This window comes from Rhineura floridana, chromosome 4 (genome assembly GCF_030035675.1).
Source record: "Rhineura floridana isolate rRhiFlo1 chromosome 4, rRhiFlo1.hap2, whole genome shotgun sequence".
NCBI lineage: Eukaryota > Metazoa > Chordata > Lepidosauria > Squamata > Rhineuridae > Rhineura > Rhineura floridana.
Genome location: NC_084483.1, coordinates 40,881,161 through 40,902,678, shown reverse-complemented (window position 1 = coordinate 40,902,678; position 21,518 = coordinate 40,881,161). Strand labels below are relative to the sequence as shown.

General features: G+C 40.2%; 1 protein-coding gene across 1 annotated transcript in view; it reads right to left on the bottom strand.

Annotated features, from left to right (window-relative positions):
• The window catches only part of MYT1L (myelin transcription factor 1 like), a 585,413-nt gene that overhangs the window by 52,216 nt on the left and 511,679 nt on the right, over positions 1-21,518 (bottom strand). The window contains exons 12-14 of the mRNA XM_061622863.1: positions 21,173-21,384; positions 15,560-15,562; positions 3,837-4,084 (exon numbers count right to left, since the gene is read on the bottom strand). Coding sequence (XP_061478847.1) covers positions 3,837-4,084; positions 15,560-15,562; positions 21,173-21,384 — 463 coding nt within the window. The remainder of the gene's footprint in view (positions 1-3,836; positions 4,085-15,559; positions 15,563-21,172; positions 21,385-21,518) is intronic.

Sequence of the window (21,518 nt, the reverse complement as noted above, 5' to 3'; positions counted from 1 at the left end):
TTACTCCTTGACATGTGTAGTATTTTGAATAAACAACTATATGAATCTGATTTGACTTGAAGCACCTCTTTAGGTGAGCAAGCAACAATTGAAAAGTATAATGTATCAGTAAAAGAAAACAAAAACGTTAAAGTGCTAACTGCTGTGGAATCAGAAAAGACAAAAGTTTTAAGTACCAATGAAAAACAAAAATAACATACCATTCTCAACTAGTAACACCAACAGGCAGTTTCAATGGACAATCCCTTTGTACTAACCTTCGCGTAAAGTGAAAATGCATTCAAACCACAAAGACACCCCATCACTGATATTTTGTGTAAAGGTAACTAGCCTTTACACTCTACAAAGTCCTCCTTTATAATCATCTCAGCTTGGGGAAAAGAAACTGGTACTGACATACCCTGCAGCGATTGAGGAAGTGTGTAGGGAAAGTGAGGCATTTTTTCCCACCTTTCTTCTATTTCTTTTGCAAGTGAAGCATACATATCTATATCTATCATTCTATCTATTTACACACACACCCCTTCAACTCTTTATTTTCCTGATGCAGGTAATGACATATCAGGATGAACAGAGATGTATACAAAAGTCAAAATATACCAAGTAATACATATTTATTTCAAGAGACTCCCCCAAGAAATCTTATTTCAAGCTTGGTATGAAAGGCACCGCTTCCTCATATTTCTAGCAACTTGCTTTCCTCACAAAGTAATAAAAGCTTCCAGGAGACACTCCAAGAGAAAGTCTTTTCCCATTCTTATCACCTGTATAAATCATATACTGCAATTTTACTTGGATATCTTTTCTAATAGACTAAACTTGATTACATCCTTGATGGTGATTTCGTGTGGCATTTACTGCCCCAGAAGTACTATTTCAATTTTAATAAAAGGGGGAAACATTTGGGAAAGGGAACTCCTCTTTTCTTTCATAAAAATAATGAAACATTTTCCAATTGTTGCCTAATTTTTCCTACCTAAGCCAGGTTAATATTACTTAACAGCCAGAAAAAGTTTTCCTCTCATCTGTAGGATAATAAAATGAATTGATGTAAGAAAATGAAAACAGAAGCTTTCTCTTTTCCTCTAAATTGACATTAATTGTTTCTAATAGCTACTTCTAGGTCTATGCTACATTATCCATTTATCTTTATCTTTTGTTAAAGAAAATTCCTCTGTAAAAAGCAGAATATGTCTGCCAGATTCAAAGTTCACATATAGCCTCAAAAACTTGATTTGATTCACCCTCCGAGTGTTTGTTTGCACAGCCATCTAGTGGTCTCAAGCAGCAAGCATAGCTTTACCTGAAAATGTTTTGAAACAAGTAACATCTCATTGATTCTCAGAATTTTGAAAAACTTCAACATTTCTTTGCAATAACTTAAAAAAAAGATTATTATTTCTTTTTTTAGTCTGAATAAATTGTTTTAGTACATGATCCTAATTGTAAGAGTTACTCCTTTCTTGCAATTAGTCCCTTTCAGCTTTGCCAAGTGATTATTATCCATTAAGCATTCACTATCATTTATAAAGCAGTGTCAGCCAGCGCAGCACTATTAGTACTGTGCTGAGCCTGTAAGACAGGACTATTGGCACCTGGGATAACTTTATATTTTCACAGTAAGGTCTGTCAGCACTAATGATGGACGGGCCCATTAAAGTTTGATCCACCTCAGTTCTGGGTGGGGATGGGAACATAGGAACACAGGAAGCTGTCTTTTACCAAGTCAAGCCATTGCTTCATCTAGCTCAGTACTGTCTACACTGACTAGCAGCAGCTCTCCAGGATTTCAGGCAGGAATCTCTCCCAGACCTACCTAGAGATGTCAGGTATTGAACCCTAGGCATTCTGCATGCAAAGCAGATGTTCTACTACTGAGCTATAACCTTTCTGTATGGAAAAACCAAGATTTGTTTTTTTAAATAAAATAAAAGTACTTATGAGGCAGATTGAGGGCTGCAGCCCTGCCAGTACTTACATGGGTGCAGCTTGTTTTTTTCTGTAAAGAATGCCATCAAGTCCCTTTGCTCCCAGGGATACGTGTTCTATTCAAGGTGGGGGAGGTCAAGGAGCCAGCTGTTCTAGGCTGCGGGCAGCTGGATTAACTATTTTTATAAGTTTAAAGGATAGAAACTGCTTTTCAAAGAACACAGGCAGTGGTGTAGTCATCGATCCACCTCACAAAGGGATCCAAGGACCCATGATCTGAAGTGGACTCATGATCCAGTCCAGGTCATGATTCACTCCAATCAAATTAGGGGAGTTTGCTTTGGAATCAGTTTGGTGGATTTCTCCTCCATCCCTAGCACCTTTCATCTTTGTGTACAGATACATGAACAAAACAGTCCGTTGATTAGCCAGAATGGGTTTCTTAAGGACTATGTGTTGAGCAACCAATTTGTGATACAGATCCCAGTGTATGTACAAGGCTCCCATTGCCATATATGGAATGCATAGCTAATTCCGTGAGCTATGGGAGGCACAGCTAAGCACAAGTCTTTCTTTCCCTCCAAAACCAACAATGGGAAACAGTTGGTATTCAGGGCTACCTGTGTCTTCATGCTTATTAGCAACAGTACTAACAGAAACAATTCTGAGTCCCCACTACTGATGTATCATTTAATGTGGGAGGATGCCTCAGATCTCCCTACCACCATGGGGGATATCCTCAGAAGTGAGAAATCAGAAAGCTGTCTATGAGCCCTACATCAAAGCATATGGAAAACAACCATTAATGTTTAACATATAACGTTCCTTAGGCTCAGGGTGGGAAACAGCAGGCCATTAATGCACAAAAGCACAAGGACATATTTTAAAATGTTTTCTTTTGCTTACAAAAGATGTCGTTTGGCTTAGATAATGGCAGACCACCAGTAGGGTCACAGCCTTCCTGCAAAATGGAACAGCCACCAGGTGTGGCTCTTTTCACACCCCAGCTCAGTAGTCTTCAACCTTTTCAGACTCAGGACCCAACTTCATCCCAAACATGCATTTGGAAGTTGGAACTAATTTCTTATGTTTTTAGATATATATTTGTATGGCAGTAGTGCCGCTGTTGCAACCCACCTTAGATCAGGCCACAACCTAGCAGTGGGTAGTGATCCATGAGCTGAAGACCAGCTATTCTTTTTCAATATGTTGAAGATACTATCAAGGGAATATTTCTTACTGAAAGTAGCAGTCTCCATGGAGACACATACATCATATAAAACGGAGATGCAGTATACAAAATGGTGATCACATGGTGGTGTAGGGCTGAAGATGGAGGAGATGCTTGTGGGGCAAATTTACCAATCTCCCTGCTGCCTTGCTGATGTGTATTTATGCACATAGCATGAAACTGGCCCTGTGTAGGACATACCAGGAACCTGTTTCAGCTGTGCTAAACTGCTCTTACTTTCCATGTAGAAAATAACCACTGAAATTGCTAAATTATAGGTTGACTTCTTTTTAAAATACCAATATGCACTTTAAAACTATAGTACAGGCAGTTCAGTGAATGCAGCTTCAATAACCTTTGTATTCTCAGTAGATGTCACCAGTTAAGAAAATAGTTAACAGTTACAGCAGGCTTTTGTTTCATTTGTTGCCATCCTGTTTTTAAACTCCACATTCTGAACTGGATCATTTCAGATGGTCGCTATTGGACTGCCACAGCAAAGCTGCAGGACGTTATCGCTGGAATTTATTTGGAGAACAAGATTAAGTCTAACTGGAAGCTCTTACTGAATTTTACATAGATTGTTATTATGCTAGTGCAGACACTAAAGCGTTACGCATTTTTCATGTAATAAATAAATAAATATACATATAGAGATAAGATGTACAAATTTTACCCTGGAACAGAGATCCTGAGGTTTAGTGGAGAGGTTCTGAGGCATCTCCCTGCAACGAGTGGAAAGGTTCAGTATAGCAGTAGCAGCCATGTGCGCGGCTTCCATGTCATGGGTATAGTCAAAACTGCTCTTGCTGCAGGTACTGCTGGCGCTGCTGCCTCCTCCACAGCTCATATTGCTGCTGCTGCTAGGGGCATAACTGCTTGTTGTGCTGCTGGTTGGGCTTGAATTCTTACAGTAACGTTTAGCTGTGGGAAGGAAGGATGACAAGGATGACTCAACAGGGCCTGCGTTTATGTACGTTCATGAAAAAGCAATGCAAGCTGCAAAGAATGATACTGAAAAGGGATATTAAGCGAGGGAGAAACCCAAGGTGTGTGTGAGTGTATGTAGAGGAATCACCTCTGACAATTTTATCATATTTGAGTGTGGCTTCTTTGCACAAGAAACCTGAACTCAATACCGAAAGCAGCAAAGCAATCATCTCCAGGGCGTTCTGCAGTGACCCAGATCAGATTTATGGCAAGCAAAATGCACTACAATGAAGGCTTAAAAACCCTCTGATTATCCCACAGTTAACAACCCAATTGCAACTTCTCAATATAAGCTGAACAGCTCAAACACCTGCTTGGCAGGAGGAAGGAATGCGATGCCCCAGTAAAATGTGAGAATTTGCATAAAGCTCCTAATTCATAGTATTTTCTGTGGCCTGGAAAAAACAAGCTCACTGAGAAGGTAATGTGCTTGATCTCCTCAGTGTTGCCTTTAAAAGTGTTGCAGCCTAAACAAAATGGAAGAAGGCATCCACTCATCAGATGATCCTGGATCTCCTGGGACTAGCAGGCCTACTTCACCCATCCAATCGATTGCCTTACAGCCCCTTCTTTCTGGGAGTATTTGCCTATCTCTGACCCCTTCCTCTCCTCATGACCACCCTCCTCCTTCCAAGCCATCCCTAGGCAGCACCAAGATAGGACAGAATGTGTGGCTGGGAAGGGAAATGATGCACACTGTCAACAATACAAAATGCTGCAAAGCAATATTTATGAACGTACTCTTTTGCTTGGCTTTCCAAACCTCAAGTCATCCCCAGGGGATAGATACAGTTAAAAACAGTATATATTCTAAATATAAAACAGGGAGACACTCTCTGTTATATAAGCTATTATAATTTGCCACAATCTCTGAAGTTCATGGCAGTATCTAATATACAAATACAATATACAAATACAAGTTCAGATGTGATGTTAAACCATGCACTGGGATGTTTTGCCTGGGCGGCAAATAGCAGCTTAGACAGTGTGTGCGTGTGCATGTACGTGTGTGAGAGAGACTATAATCTGGAAAATGGTACAGGGGAAAGGGTTAAAAACTCCTAGCCCAGTTTTGATTTGAATTCCTCCCCTTCTGGCAATTGCAGCTGCTATTAAATTTCTGAAACCTCAGGCGATAAGAACATAAGAAGAACATGCTGGATCAGGCCAGAGATATCCTGTTCTCACAGTGGCCAACCAGATGCCCAAAGAAAGCTGTAAGGAGGACTGGAGTGCAACAGCACTCTCTCCACTTGTGATTCCCAGCAGGTGGTATTCAGAGGCACACTGCCTCCAACAGCAGAGGTGGGAGACAGCCATCATTACTATCAGCCATTGATAGCCTTATCCTCCATGAATTTGTCTAATCCTCTTTTAAAGCCACCTGTGTTGATGGTCATCAGCCATTTGCTGTCTGAAGAAGTACTTTCTTTTGTCCGTCCTGAAGATCCTAGTCATGAATCTTCCATAGCAACATCTAGTTCAGTCCATGCACACATGGTGCAGACAGAGGGAAGGGAGTCTCAAGTGAACTTTTTGCAACTCAATCATATTCAAGTTTACTTGGATTTTTAAAGTCCCCCTACACTTAATGGGGCTCCAGACTTCATGTTGTGTCACCTGTGAAAATGATCAAAGACAATTTTTAGTGCCTTATGTAAAAAATAGTCTTTGTGAGGTACCTTTACACTAGCAATAGGGTCACATCACGTGAAGCCAATTAATCTGAATATTTCTACAACAGCGGTATGAGATCAAGGCACTCATTTGTAGCTTGAAATTCTATCAGTTTAAGCTAATTTCTTAGGTTTTTCAATAACCCAGAGAATAAATCTTCCTGACTGTGATGCATTAAGTCTAATATTTTACTAATGGCTCTGATTCTTTTTCACTATGGGTGATATCCGACGTTAGTCATACTCACAGTAGGCCCACTGTAATAAATGGACTTAAGTCCATTGATTTCAACAGATCTACTCTGAGCATCTACTCTGTATCACCCTATGTTTTAAAAATTCTCTTCAGTTGTTTTCCTTAAGACTCCTATGGTATCCCTCATTTGTGACTTGCATAAATGGGCATCAAACTGTGGGGCTGCACCACTGGCATTAGGCATGAACATTACACTGGAGAAGTCTACAACCATTGACCTATATGTACATAGGCTTCTGTGGGAAATCTGGAAATCTGATCATGCAAGGTTTTGGATGCTATGCACATAGAGGTTGTAGGATTCCTCATTTCAGAGTCTCTCTTTGTCTGGGGGCAGCTGTCCAACCTTCAGGGAGGTGGGGCCCTACACCCTCTTTAAATGTATGATGCCCCTTCATGCAAGTAATATAGGATTTATTGCAGGTATATCTTACCACAAAGATAATATTACAAGTTCTAAAGTCTTAAATGTTTTATTTAAGCGATTTCTAGTCTGGCTTTAACCCACGATTTTCAAAAGTGTTTACAATAATATAAAAACCATACAAATAAAACAGGGACAGTGTATCAGCATTAAAATAAAGTAGCTAAGATCAGTTAAATTCCTGGGCAAATAAAAAAGGTTTAACCTGGCAGCAAAAACTGATTATGCTAGACACTTGGCAAACATTTCCTGGGGAAATGTTCCATTGTCATGGTATCACCCATCTGATCTTTGATGGTGGGAATATCAAGACAGGCTCCAATGCAAACCTCTTAATGTGCAAGCAGGAGGCAGTTCAATATCATTTTTATATCTTCAAGCAGTTGCATAATATTTCTCTCATTTTATTTTATTTTTGTTTAATATTTTATGTCATTTTAATATTGCATTGTAGATTTCAAATTTTTATGTATACTGCACTGAATCCATTTTTGGATGAAGGTTTGGGTGATATAGTTCCACCACAGGGACTTTTGTTATCATTTACATGCCTGTGTTCCTGCAGAACATACAATTCTCACATGATAAAATGTCCCTTAAGGTGGGGACTGTGTCAAAACATATTGCTATAGAGCTGTTTTACGAGACAGAGGTGGCCTACAGTATATAAGCCAATTGCTGTTATTCCTGGTGTATCTGAATACAACAATAAGTTTACGCTGGCACCTTGAAATCACTTGGAGGAGGTGTCAGTGCCTGAAGATGGATCTCTCCACAGTCAAGGCAACAAAGTCATCATAGGTAAGGATAAAACACAGTCTATCTGCCCTGGATTTCTCTCTTCTAGCAAATCATCTTTCCATCTTCAGCTTTCCTGCAGAGCAGGTGCCACAGCACAGTGAGGATAATCCTTTTCCTAAGGTCATGATACAGCTGGGTTGAGTCTGCTCTAAGATCTGCGGACTTCTTAACAAGGGGACATATGGTGCATTGGTTCTGGTATGTTTAGGGTAGAAACACACAAACTTTACAATAAGTTTTCATGCCTGTACGTTTCCTAAATATAGTGGTATGGAGAATAATCCTTTGCTTTTGATCCTAATTTATTGCACATAGATTATATTCCAAACTGAATTTGATACTGATATTTTATGTGTCAATCCAAACTAGAAAATCTTCCAGTTCCTATCATCTCCCTGCCAAGTGACAAACATGATGAACAATATATATCCCTATATATCTATTGGTAGATATTAATGGCTACCATGAGGATGTGTCTGAGAGTAAATATTCAGGTCAAATATATAACTACAGTGGAATTAGACTAGGTTGCTGAGCAGTGCAGTTTTTAAACTGACTTCGGGGAGGAAGCCAACAGGAGCTGGGAGGGGAAAAACATACCTAGCAGATGAGGCATAAAGGTTTTAAATGGAGATGTGGTAGAACCTGGCAAAGAGTGGACAGCAGGCCATGACAAATGGTCAAAAAGTTCCAAGGGATACAGGGGAAATGCGCTTGCCAAAGATATTAGGTGAGGGACACAGTGGATTAAGTCTTTACAAGCTGATGTTAGAAGCCTTTGAACCAAGATGATTGAACTGGAGCACTTTGTTGTAAACGAGAATGAAGACTGTGGCATGTAATTTTAAACCCACAGTTAGCCTAACTCAGAGTGATTATGCAGCATACTGGTGCATGGGGAGAAAACTGTGACTACTTCCTTCCCCTATCTCTCCTGCTGCTACAGCAGCAGTACCAGGAACTAAAGTAGGGTTTGGCTTAGCATTGTGCCTGAATCCAGGCTCATGGTTTGTCTCTCTCTAAACAAATCATGAGGTGTAACCAATGTTTGTTCTTGGCTTACCTGCCATAGTCTTTGGGGGAGACAAAATATGAGCCTGGGTTTGGATGCAACCCCAAGCAAAATAATGGCTTAGCTCCTGATAGCACAGCAGCAGCAAAGAGGGAGGAAGGAAGCAGTTACGATTTTCTCCCCATGCACCAGCATTCATTCACCTTTAACTGTGGTTTAAAATGATGTGCAAATGTAGCCACCGTGATTATAACCATTTGATTTTGGGCATATCTATGTGTGCTTGTTCGCATACCACAACTATGTTGTTTTAAAAAGAAACTCCTGTGAGTCACTGCTTTGCATTTTAAGCATGCATTAGCTACCTGACATTTTTCCCTATGATTTTTGACACAAGCTATGCCTCAATATTAAATAATTCAAACATCCAGTAGTTAATATGTCAAATCCTTTACTCTGTTTTCACATTTAAATCATTTGTCAGTATTAACTTCTGTTCAATAACCAGATGTTTAGATAACATAATCTGTTCAGATAATAGTTTCACCCATAATTATGCCAACAAAATACTGATTTTGAAATAAATCAGTACATAATTTTAGAAGACATGACTGCTGAGGGACAGAGAAAAGTGTAGCTTGAAGAGGGACACCGCTGAAGGTCAGAAAACTCTAATTTAGGTCCACCTCATACACTGCATGAACGCTTTATACTATATTTCTATTTCCACCCTGACCTCCAACATCAACAAAATAAACAATTAAAATTCAGGGATCAATATGCCACAAACAGTACAGCAATGAATTACTGTATAACTAGACAAAGGCATCTCTTTGCTACATGCATACATGATACAGTTTTATGAAAATGGACGGCCTTCAAGTCAATTCCGATTTATGGTGACCCTATGAATAGGGTTTTCATGGTAAGCAGTATTCAGAGATGGTTTGCCATTGCCTCCCTCCGAGGCTGAGAGGTAGCGACTGGCCCAAGGTCACCCAGTGAGCTTCATGGATTCAAACTCTGGTCTCCCAGGTGATAGTCCAACACTCTAACCACTACACCACACTGGTTTTATAGGGACCCACAAAGTTATACACGCAGCAGCATAAATGTAGAAGAAAAAGGTTCAAAAGGAAGCATCATTACAATTTTTAAAAACATCAAAACAACTCTTTTTCTGAACCCGCTCCTTCTAAACCTTATTTCCTTTCCACACTCCTTCTGACTTTCCCAAGCCATTCCTCATTTACTTCTTGTAAACCTCTAACTAACCTCTCTCTGGATCCTGTCCCTTGCTTGTTTGCTTCTATTGCACAACCTGTAATCTACCAAGTTGAACGCAGCCCGCTACCAGCCATAATGGTCCACCCAGAGCTCAAAAAGCCACCTATATTTATAAATAAAATATAAAGGGGTAATAAAACATCTGGCAGGTTACAATGCGTATCAATTTATAGTTGTACAGGGCTCATCAAATGTGAGCTCCCTGAGCCTGGACAAGGTTGCTTCTATAATTTATACACCCACTAGCTTGTCGCTGAAGCTTAATATAATCCAATTTTTGACAAACAATTGTCAAGAAATATGGAAAACTAAACAATGGACCACAGACTGGAAGTGTTCAGTATACATCCCAATTCCAAAGAAAGGGGATCCCAGGGAATGCAGTAATTATCAAAATATTGCCTTAATATCCCATGCAAGTAAAGGAATGCTCAAGATTCTACAACAAAGGCTCTTACCATATATGGAGCAAGAAATGCCTGATGTCCAAGCTGGATTTAGAAAGGGAAGAGGCACCAGAGATCATATCGCAAGCATATGTTGGACAATGGAACAGACCAAGGAATTTCAGAAGAAAATCACCCTGTGTTTTATAGACTACAGCAAAGCTTTTGATTGTGTAGATCATAAAAAACTATGGAATGCTTTAAAAGAAATGGGGGTGCCACAGCATCTGATTGTCCTAATGCGCAGCCTATACTCTGGACAAGAGGCTACTGTAAGGACAGAATACGGAGAAACCAACTGGTTCTCCATTGGAAGGAGGGTGAGACGGGTGCATTTTATCACCCTATTTGTTTAATCTATATGCAGAACATAACATACAGAAAGCAGGATTGGACCAAGATGAAGGCGGTGCGAAAATTGGAGGGAGAAATATCAATAATTTATGCAGACAATACCATACTACTAGCAGAAACCAGTAATGATCTGAAACGAATGCTGATAAAAGTTAAAGAGGACAGCACAAAAGCAGGATTACAGTTGAACGTCAAGAAGACTAAAGTAGGGTGTGTGGCTAACTGCACTCTGAGATGGTTGCTTAGAGCGTGGGCTCTGTGCCTGATCACTGCTTTATTTTACCCTATTCATAAGTGGAGTTAATTGATTTTGGAAGATATCCTTTAAGGAATATCTTCAGGAAGCCAACTGGTGCGGAAGCAAGCTCTCACAGAGCATTTTCCGACTAAATCAGTCATTTCTAATTTGAGGCCTAGTTCGGAGGGTGAACCAGAAGATATAGCAGCTCTCATTCAAAGGAAATTTGCTACCCAGTTTTTACAGCAAATGCGAGATCTCAAAGAGGAATGGGCAGCCACTCAAATCTATTGAGACTAAACTGGCATCTTTGGATAGTAAAATCAAAGAAGCGGAAACAACAGCAACGGAAGCTGCAGATATGAGTGTTCAAAATGCAGAGCTGATTTTTAAACTAAAAAAGTCTACAATGGATCTCCAACTTAAGATTGCGGATTTGGAGGGCAGGGGACGTAGACCGAATCTGTGCTTACGTGGGATTCCTTAAGCTTTGAAAGGCTCATGGGATATTTTCTCCTCTCATGGTGTGCAGAGCTCTTTCCAGATTGGTAGATAACACCGCGGGATATTGAAAGAGCTCATCGTTCTCTATACCCAAAACCTACTGGTGCATCTAAGCCCCGGGATGTAGTAATTTGTTTCGCATATCAGCACTCTAAAGAGGAATTTTTGCGATGAGCCCACTCCTTATCAGACCTGACTTATAAGGACTCCCCAATAGTTGTTCTTCAGGACCTCAGCAGCAATAGTCTGTGGCAGCTATGCCTCCTTCGCCCTGCAACGGAGAAACTGCAGAAAGCAAAGATCCCTTATAGGTGGGGTTTTCCATTCCACTGCATGGTAATGGTAGATGGAATCACGCATACCGCGGTCACCAGGCAGGAAGCGGCACACATTCTGCTCCTTTTGAATCATAAGATGCCATGGAGTGAAGAACTGGAGATGGACAGAGACAATCTTGAACAATGGACCACTGTCCCGCGGCCAACCATTGAAAAGAAGTCGTAAGACTCTGAGAGATTTGGATCTGCAATCTTCTACATCCCATAATCTTCACTCTCAAAATCGCTAATGAACATGGATATCACCAGCATTCCCTCTATTGATTACTGTATGGAGGGTTTTGTTTTTCATCTGGTATTAAGGTTTTGGGGGCGGGGAAACATTCTGTGTGTGTTCAGGAATCTTTCTTGGGCTCTTTCCTTGCCCCTTCATGTTTCTCCTTTAGGCTTATATTATGCTTACTAATGTTGGGATAGGCATTATCCTCTCTTTCCTTTGGTTGGTTGGGTAGTTCATATATGTGATATTTTATATTTGTGGCAGTGTCAGGTTATAAGCAGTGTTTGAGTGGCATCCCCCCCTTTTCTTTTTCAGACAGAGGGCCACCTACCAGCAAAGGCTTTCGTTTCCTCTGCAGAATCCCTTTTCAGGTTCTCAGTGTTATGGCTGGTTGTCTGAAATGGTTATGGTTGGGTTTTAATTTGCAGTTATTGTTTTTCATTGTTTTTTGGCTGGAACTACTGAAGTGAGGGGATGGGAGAGGAGTGGATTTGCTGTGGTTTCAGATGGGGAATGTCAGGGACATACGTGGATTAGATCCAGTTTAAACTTTTATTGCCCTGTGACATTATTAATTACTATCTGGTTTCTTAATGGGAGATAGTCATAGGGGAGACTTCACACATGTCCTGGAATGTGAGGAAACTTGGTGATCCAATTAAACACCAGAGAGTGACAGATGTTATTAGAAAACACTGTCCAAGTGTCATCTCCCTCCAGGAGATGCATCGTGCTTCTCCACAGATGTGTCTTTGGGGGCATAAGTACTTTGGTGACAAGTTCTCTGCACCCGGAACCCACAACTCGAGACGGCTGGCAATACTTTTTGCAGCAATCTTCCCTTTCAAGGTTCTGGAAATTAGGAGATACCCTGATGGTAGATATATATTCATTAAGGGATCTTTGGGCTCCAAAATCTTCACTTTTGCTTCCATCTACAGCCCTAAGTCCCAGCAGTGGTCTTTTCTTTGTCAGGTTCTTCATTTGTTGGAAAGGTTTAAGGAGGAAGAAACCATGATTGGTGGAGATCTTAATATGTGTCATGGGGGGGGCTTGATCGGAGGGGCAGGGGTCGTCCTATCCCTCCTGCTAGGGAACAGGGTTTTAGTGCTCTCCTGGACTTGCATAATCTTTGGGACGCATGGTAGGAGTGGCAGCCGGCTGAGCCAGGTTTTACCTTTTGCTCTTCCCACCATTGGTCTCTTTCAAGAATTGACTATGCTGTTTTAGATGTGTCCCTTTGAGATTCCCTATTGGGAATGGTATTGGTCCTAGATTGGTATCAGATCATTCCCCTGTAATTATTAATCTGGTTGCAAGGTTTTCAGAGAATATCTTCGATTTGGTACTTTAATTCGGTTTTGCTGTCTCGCCAGGACTCCGTCCATACTTTATGTGATGCAATAAATCAATACTTTGAGTTAAATTCAGCTAGTGGACCCTCTCGTCCAGTTGTCTGGGACACTATGAAGGCAGTCCTGGGGGGGGGAATTAGCGAAGCAGTAAAGCATAAAAAATTGGGTGCCCTCCTCAGGACTCAGTTATTGGAAGAGGTTGCCATTTTGGAAAGGCGTTACCAGATAACGGAATCTCACAGAATATATCGTACTCTCGTAGCTACAAGGAACTCCATAGAAGCCTTGGAAGTGGACTCTGTATCTAAATCTCTAGTTTATTTGGGGCAAAAATTTTATGAATATAATAAGAACTCGTGCATCCTGGCAAATGCAATTAAATGCAAACAGGCTAGGCATCGTGGGGTTTTTTTATTACGGTCGGCGGGGGGTGTTGAGATTTCTGATTGTGAAGCTTTTGTGGCTTCATTTGCTAACTTTTATAGAGATCTCTATACATCTAAAATATAGATAATGACTGTGTTGAAGTCTTTTTGAACAGTATACCAGTTCGCCCATTTTCCTGGGATTTCCATGAAAAGTTGAATGAGGAAATTAAATTGGAAGAGGTATTGGCTGTTATTTTTAAACTTAAGCTCCGTAAATCACCTGTTCCAGATGGATTTTCTGGGGATTTTTACAAGGGTTTCAAGGAGTCTTTAGTCACTCATCTGGTGGCCCTTTTTAATGGGCTGTTAGATGGGGGTGACATTCCTGAGTCCTGGTTGAGAAGGACCCAATGAAAATTGATTCCTATTGTCCCATATCTCTCTTCAACCAGGACCAGAAATTATTTACTGCACTCCTTGTGAAGCGCCTGAACACTTGCATTGCAGCGTATATCCACCCAGACCAGGTATGATTCGTATCCGACTGACAACTCTCAGATTCTATCAGGTGATTGCTAAACATGATTCATCATGCCAGATTGTGCTCCACTAGCCTTGGTTACCCTCGATGCTTTTAAGGCATTTGACTGACTTGAGTGGTGATATCTCCTGAAATTCCTTGAGATGTACCAGGTGGGAGATAAGATACTGGGGACGATTGCAAAGTTGTACGTACCAGTTCAGGTAGTGGTGTGTGTTAACAATGTGGACTCTGCCCCCTTCCCTCTTTTGCGTGGAACACGACAGGGGTGCAAGTTATCCCCTCTTCTTTTTATCCTTTCATTAGAGCCACTTGCTGTTTTGCTTTGGGATTCCCCACTGATTAAGGGATATGATCTTGGGGGACAAAACCATTTATTAAGTCTTTTTGCAGATAATGTGGCCCTTATGTTTTCAAACTCACTTACCTCTATGCCGAACTTCATTTGCATCATCTCTGAGTTTGGAACTATTTGGGGCTTGCATATGAATTATGATAAATCTGAGTCCCTTTTTTGGAATATGGGCCTCCAGGATCAGCTGTCTTTTTGCTGGTCCACAGGAATCAAAATATGTTAAAATGTGGTGTGGTACTTGGGCTTTAAAATCCCACGGAATCTGGATAAGCTGTTTCATTTGAATTATTTGCCAGTTATGAGAGATATAATTTTGGATTTAAAAAAAATGGAAAACTCTATACTTGACTATTCTGGGCAGAGCAGCAGCATTAAAAATGGGGGCTCTCCCCAAACTTTTATTTTTATTTCAGACTCTCTCAATCTCTATCCCACCAAAGATGCTTAATGGATGGCAACATTTATTTAATGAGTTTATTTTACAGTCAAAGCTTTCAAGATTATCCTCATCTTTATTATATTCTAAATCTGAATTGGGAGGGTGGGGATTGTTGCACTTGTATCCTTACTTTGTAGCATTCCAAATCTATCAAATTGTTCCTATGTTGTTTTCTGACCACAGAAAGTTGTGGATAGGTATTAAAACAGGAGAGTCCCTCCCCATTCCGTTAAGTATCTTGCCTCTTTCCCCCACATTGTGGACTCTTTGGAATTGCTTACCTAACCCATTTACTGTTGGATTTAAGCAAGCTTGCATGCCACCCCCTTAGATAGGGAGATGTCCCCTCTAACCAGTATTGGGGATATTTCTATATGTTTGTTTACCATGATATAACTTCCTTAAAGGGTGGGGTTATTTACCTTCTCTTCCTCCTCCTTTGCCTGGGGATATTGAGATCTCTGCATATTCTCAATTAACCTCTAGCAGAGGGACCAGCCCGACGCTCCTTCCAGGAGCATCCTCACCAATGACTGAAAATAGACTGAGACTACAGATTATTTCTGTCTAAGCTAGAGCCTATGTTTACTTAAACGTATGAAGGTCGTGAGTAAATATTATTATTTGATTAACTAGTATGTCTCAGAGAAGGCTGGTTATTCTCAAATTCCACTGTTGCATTTATACTTTGCTAAGAAATAGGACTACATACTGTTCCTATTTCATTTAACCAAACATTTACTAAATGCTCTATGGGGCTCTGGTGTAAATGGCAACACAAATTCCTTTCCTTACCATCTCCCTTGACCCTGCTTCCCTTTGTTCCTACTTTTCAAGCACCGGATAGGGAAGCCCTTTCAGATCTGCTTACTCAAGCTGGTCTATGTCGGTTAAGTGATTTCTTCTCGCAGGGCATTCCTCTTTCAGAGCAACAATTAATGGAATGGTTGCAGGGATTTAGGATTAATTGGTTATGTGTATGCCAAATTAGCTCTTTCATTGCACATCCTGAGGTTAGGACATGGGCTCTAGGCCTTTTAAACCGCTGGAAAAGCTACTATGTGAATTCAGGGGCACAAGTAGAGGGATCGTCTCTAGATTGTATTCCTTATTGGTAAATGTACAATTTCCCCCCTTTGGGATTCTCCGTGCTGCATGGGAAGTGGACATGGGAATGGAATTGGATCCTTCACGGTGGAATAAAATGTGGTCTTTGCGCCCACTCTGATCAGTCTCTGCCAATGTTTGAGAGAACATATTAAAAGTTATCCACCAGTGGTTTTTAACCCCAGTGAGATCGACCCATATTATTCGATCAGGTTCTCCCTTATGTTGGCAGGGCTGTGGGGACCAGAGTACTTATCGTATGATTTGGAATTATCAGTATATTTTTTAGTTTTGGCACACAGTCATTAGAGAAATTACTGTAATTATTGGATGGGAAGTTACTTTAGATCCAAGATTGTGTCTTTGTTGGCTCTAATTCAGAGTTACTGTATAAGGAGCTAATCATTTATTTGCTAACTGCAGCACAATTAACTATAGCCAAGGGCTGGAAAGATGCTTCTTTGGTTTCATTGGACACTTGGTTTCAAAAATCTGTTTTTCTCGCAGTTTCTTAAATATTAACTTATTGCCTCAAGGAGCTAAAAGGACTAGTGGGTCCTATGGACTTAGCTGCCATATGATGGCCTTTTATGACTTATGTGGAAAGACAAACACATGGATGGACAGTTCCGACAAAATATGTCTTTATTTGGTTCTCCTGAAGTCTGGTAATCAGCGTTCCTCTCTTTTTTATATTAGATATTCTACTCCCCCCCTTTCTATCCCCATAGATATACTTGGTGTTATATGTTTATAATCAGTATTTCCCTCTGTATTATTAACAATATCAGTTCAATTTTGTTCCATCTGTTTAGTTATTGTTCCATTTTGTTCTGTTTTGTTCCATTTTGTTTAGTTGAGATTTATGTTGGTTTATATTTGCTATGTTAAAAAATTATCTTTTGTTTTTTACTTAATCTGTATTATATGAGATTTTGAATAAAAGTTGTTAAAAAAAGAAGACCAAAATAATAACAGAAGATTTATGTAACTTTAAAGTTGACAATGTGAACATTGAACTTGTCAAGGATCAATACCTTGGAACAGCCATTAACCAAAATGGAAACAATAGTCAAGAAATCAGAAGAAGGCTAGGACTGGAGAGGGCAGCTATGAGAGAACTAGAAAAGCTCCTCAAATGCAAAGATGTATCACTAAACACTAAAGTCAGGATCATTCAGACCATGGTATTCCTGATCTCTATGTATGGATGTGAAAGTTGGACAGTGAAAAAGGCGGATAAGAGAAAAATCAACTCATTTGAAATGTGGTGTTGGAGGAGAGCTTGGCGCATACCATGGACTGCGAAAAAGATAAATAATTGGATGTTAGAACAAATTAAACCAGAACTATCAGTAGAAGCCAAAATGATGAAACTGAGGTTATCATACTTTGGGCACATCATGAAAAGACATGATTCACTAGAAAAGACAATAATGCTGGGAAAAACAGAAGGGAGTAGAAAAAGAGGAAGGCCAAACAAGAGATGGACTGATTCCATAAAGGAAGCCACAGACCTGAACTTACAAGATCTGAACAGGGTGGTTCATGACAGATGCTACTGGAGGTCACTGATTCATAGGGTTGCCATAAGTCGTAATTGACTTGAAGGCACATAACACACACGCACAGGTTGTGTTTTGATGTTGTTATAGCCCTTCTCACTCACTGACCTTCTTTTCTTGTCTCTTGTCTAATTTTAAATGCAATAAGAGAAAGAACCTAGTCAGAAGTGAGGGTTTTATTCAATGAAGTAATTCAACAGAATTTCCCCTCCCTCTCCTCCACCTCTAAACGTACTCTGGGTTTACCCCAATGCTTCGGAGCAGATTTGGGATGGGGATGATAGGGGAGAAGTTCCACTGCATGAGCAGATGTTGTTCTGCTTGTGCAATGACTTTGTTAGATTAAATCTGTACTTTGAGGTCAGGGCTGACCCTACCATTAGGCAGACTGAGGTGGCTGACTCAGGTGGATAAGTTTGGCTGTCATGGAAGGGCAGCACATTGTAAAATTATTTAATTTATTATTGCTGTGTTTTTACTGCTAGGGAGGGGGAGAGATGCTTGTGAAATTTTCTGCCCAAGTGCCAAAATAACATGGCTCCACTTGGGTACTATGCACCTTGACGAGTGGGTGAGGGGTACTGTTTGTTGCTCCACCTCACATAAATATCTTGGGCTGTTCTGTTAGCAGCATTTACTGTTAATATTAACACTACTACTGGAATCACTATCACTACACATTTTTATGCCTCATACACAACACAGGTCAACTTCATGCTCATTAATAAAATGTTCTCTCACCTCACACAGTGAAGTAAAGTCCCATTTAGATGTTCTCTATCATTTACTATTCAGTTCAGTTCAGAAATAAGCCTAAACCTTAAGCCCATTCTTAGGTTTCTGGGCTTCACTAAGAATGCTTAAATTCTTTAGTGAATTGAGGTCCTAAAAGGGTAATTCCCTGATCCTGCCTACACATTAATTTATACAAACAATAAAGATGTAATCCATGCCAATCCATGTGTGTGATAGCTTCACGGCATACACACAATAGCTGTAATTCCTTTCAAAATACCGCTAGTTCCTCAAAAACCCTTTCATACTAGTTTTATGAAATTTGTGTATAAATTGACACGAGAAAGCAAAACCAGTCAGGTCGCAATCTTTTGCCCTGCTTCTGCAATGAAATTCGTGGGTGGAGTAGAAGAGGTATTAATGTATTAAGGTACTTTGTCAGATCTGCCTTCCTAGGCTAGTTTTCCATTATAATTCATCCTTTTTAAAATATAAAAATGCTTTAAGGAGAAGTGTGTGTGTGCATGTTGCACATTTGACTTTCATGTCTTCCCTTTTAAATATATCTCAAATTAAGAGTTTTAGAAGTCCAGTAATAGAGAGGGCTGTATTAATCTGTTCAACAGAAGAAACCTGTTTTTTTAATATATATATATTTTGGCAATTTTGACAAAAAAAGTGGAGCAACCAGTTGCAAAGCATTTTAACATAGAGGGTCACAGCCTGTTGGACTTTTCCATTACAGCGATAGAGATGCCAGCAAATCCAGCAGCACTGACCAAAAGGGAGTACTTTTGGATTTACTCTCTGGACACATTGGCACCACATGGCCTGAACCTGGAGGACAGTACCACCACTACTTAGCTTCTGCAAATGAAGGCCCTCTGAGCATTCCGTCCTCAAAGCTCTATAACTGCCACCTTGGTAACAGCATTTGTATGTTGGCAGCTGATGAAGGCGGAAGCTGAAACGTTTTGTTAATATAACAAAAACCTCTGTTTGGTTAATCACAATTACATTTATATATATATTTTAGGTGATTAACGGAATCCTTATAGGGATCCAGAGCAAGCTTGAGTGAAGTTCTGTTTGTTGCTTTCAAAACTGTCTTTTATATATATATATATATTCTATATATATATATATATATATATATTGTACATCGTATGTGTATCACCATCAGTGTATGTATTACTTTACAGAGCAAGAGGTGTGGTATCAGCATCTGGCATTCTGACGCAGCTGGCGGGGTCTCAGCAGCCTGGTAGGACCCACACATCCTGACACCTGCCTTGTACCCCCGTCCTGGGCTGTGGGTAGCTGGAAGCTGCCAGAGTGCCCAGGAGTTCCAACCTAGTGCTGCTCCAGGCACTGTGCAAGCTTCTGAAGGTACCTTGATAAGAACCTCCTGAACCATGGAGCCCGCCGCAAGGCATATCATAATCTAAATTATGTCAGGATTGGTGGCGAGGGAGGAGGGAATATGGGACCCTGGACAAATAGGTCTTAGAAACACTCAAGCCATCTTCACCATGACCCATCTAGGAAGCCAGAGACAGCCTTGTGTTGCACACCTGCCACTTCTGTCTACACAGTCCAAACAGAGGATGGCATGCTGCGATTGTGCATTATGTTCCAATGTTCTGGATAGTGCTTTTATGCTAAAGCAAGCAATAGGGAGACTCCTGCTTCATTTAAAATATTTATATTCCACTTTTCTACCAACTCATAGACGTTGAAGGTGGATCTCATCAAACAATAAAACAATCTAAATTACACGGACATGTCCCTAATTCATACTTCTTTCCCCATTAGATGCAAAAAAGGATATTTGTTTTGTTTTGTTCTGTTTTTTTCTTTTCTTTATCAGTCTCACCCTCAACACATTCTGGCTGTTAGGCCTACAGAAGGTTTTGTATTGTGGTTCCGATTGTCACTTGGACATTTTTATAGCTCACATTCACTGCTAGGTACCTGATTGATTTATACTGTCATATAGAATATTAATACACAAAAGTGAAAATACAGGACATCTTTCCTCTCCCATTTTACTGTCAAAGGAGCAGCAATTCAGTGTAGTCTCATTGCTATTGCTTCCTCTCTGTTCTGTAATCATATTTTTCTCTCTCAAAGAAGAAGAGTCATCCTCAGAGACAGGTGATATAAAATTTCAGGTTTTCCAGCCCCAAAAGCCCACAAACCCATCAAGAAATTGGTAATATATTGGGCACATAATTAAGATGACTAACAAAAGGTGTTGGGAGTGCAGCCAGGCTCAACACATTTCTATTTCTTATCTCCGGAGAGCAAGCACATTATGTTTCTGAATTACCAAAGCATTACATAATCCATGGGGCTGGGGCTCCCAGACGGCAGCGTTAAAGCTGATGCTACACCACATGGCCTGCTACACCACTGTCGGTTTCTATAGCAAAATTAATAATAACCCCAGAAATTCAATCATTAGGCATTCTTTTACCAATGAAAATAATCATGAATCCAGCTTGATATAGTTTTTAACATGCTTTCATGAACAAGTTTAAGGCAACACTATCATTGTATGAAGACAATTCCCTTAATACAGCAGAAGTCTGTTTATCTGCTTTTTCTTTTCTTTTTTAAAACATTCTTTCTGCTTTTCTGGGTTTATAACCTGCCTCCTATTAGTCAGTCTTGTGTGCTTGTGTAGTTAAGAACTATGGTCATGATTAAGTGATGTAGGCCTGTGCTTCGACTTCCTAGACCTAATGGATCAGGCTGCTACACATAGTGAGCAGTAGCAGAAGCAGTCACAAGTCTCAATGCTGCAATTTCTGATATATAAAAATGCCAGAAAGTATACTATTTTTATTGCTACCAAGCAGGCAGGTGAGATAAATAGACTTCCACTGTATTATATGGGCATGAACACATACAATATTGAAGACGGGGTTTACACAGCCCACACCATTGTTAGATGCAAATTTTTGTTTCTGATTATTAAAGAGTGTGCACCTCATACCATCATATCCTTTGGGGGAAATATCCCTTGATTGCACCTTGGGAGCTATGGCTCTCTTGCCATATGCATGGTTGTCATAACTGTTATATTCAAACGTAGTCTTAGAATATTTCTCTAGTTCCTTGGCCAAGTTGGAGCGGGGTGTTGTGGTGGGGACATTGTTTCTGTAGCCATACTGAGGGATCTCCAACTGCTTAACAAAACACATGGGCCTAGAAATTAAAAAAAATGTACAGTGTGTTAGACACATAATACACAATTTGCAGCCCTGATAGCAATGGTTCTATCAATTGGTTTACTGCACTCAATAGGTAGTAATGTACTTTTAAAAAATATGCTTAAGCTG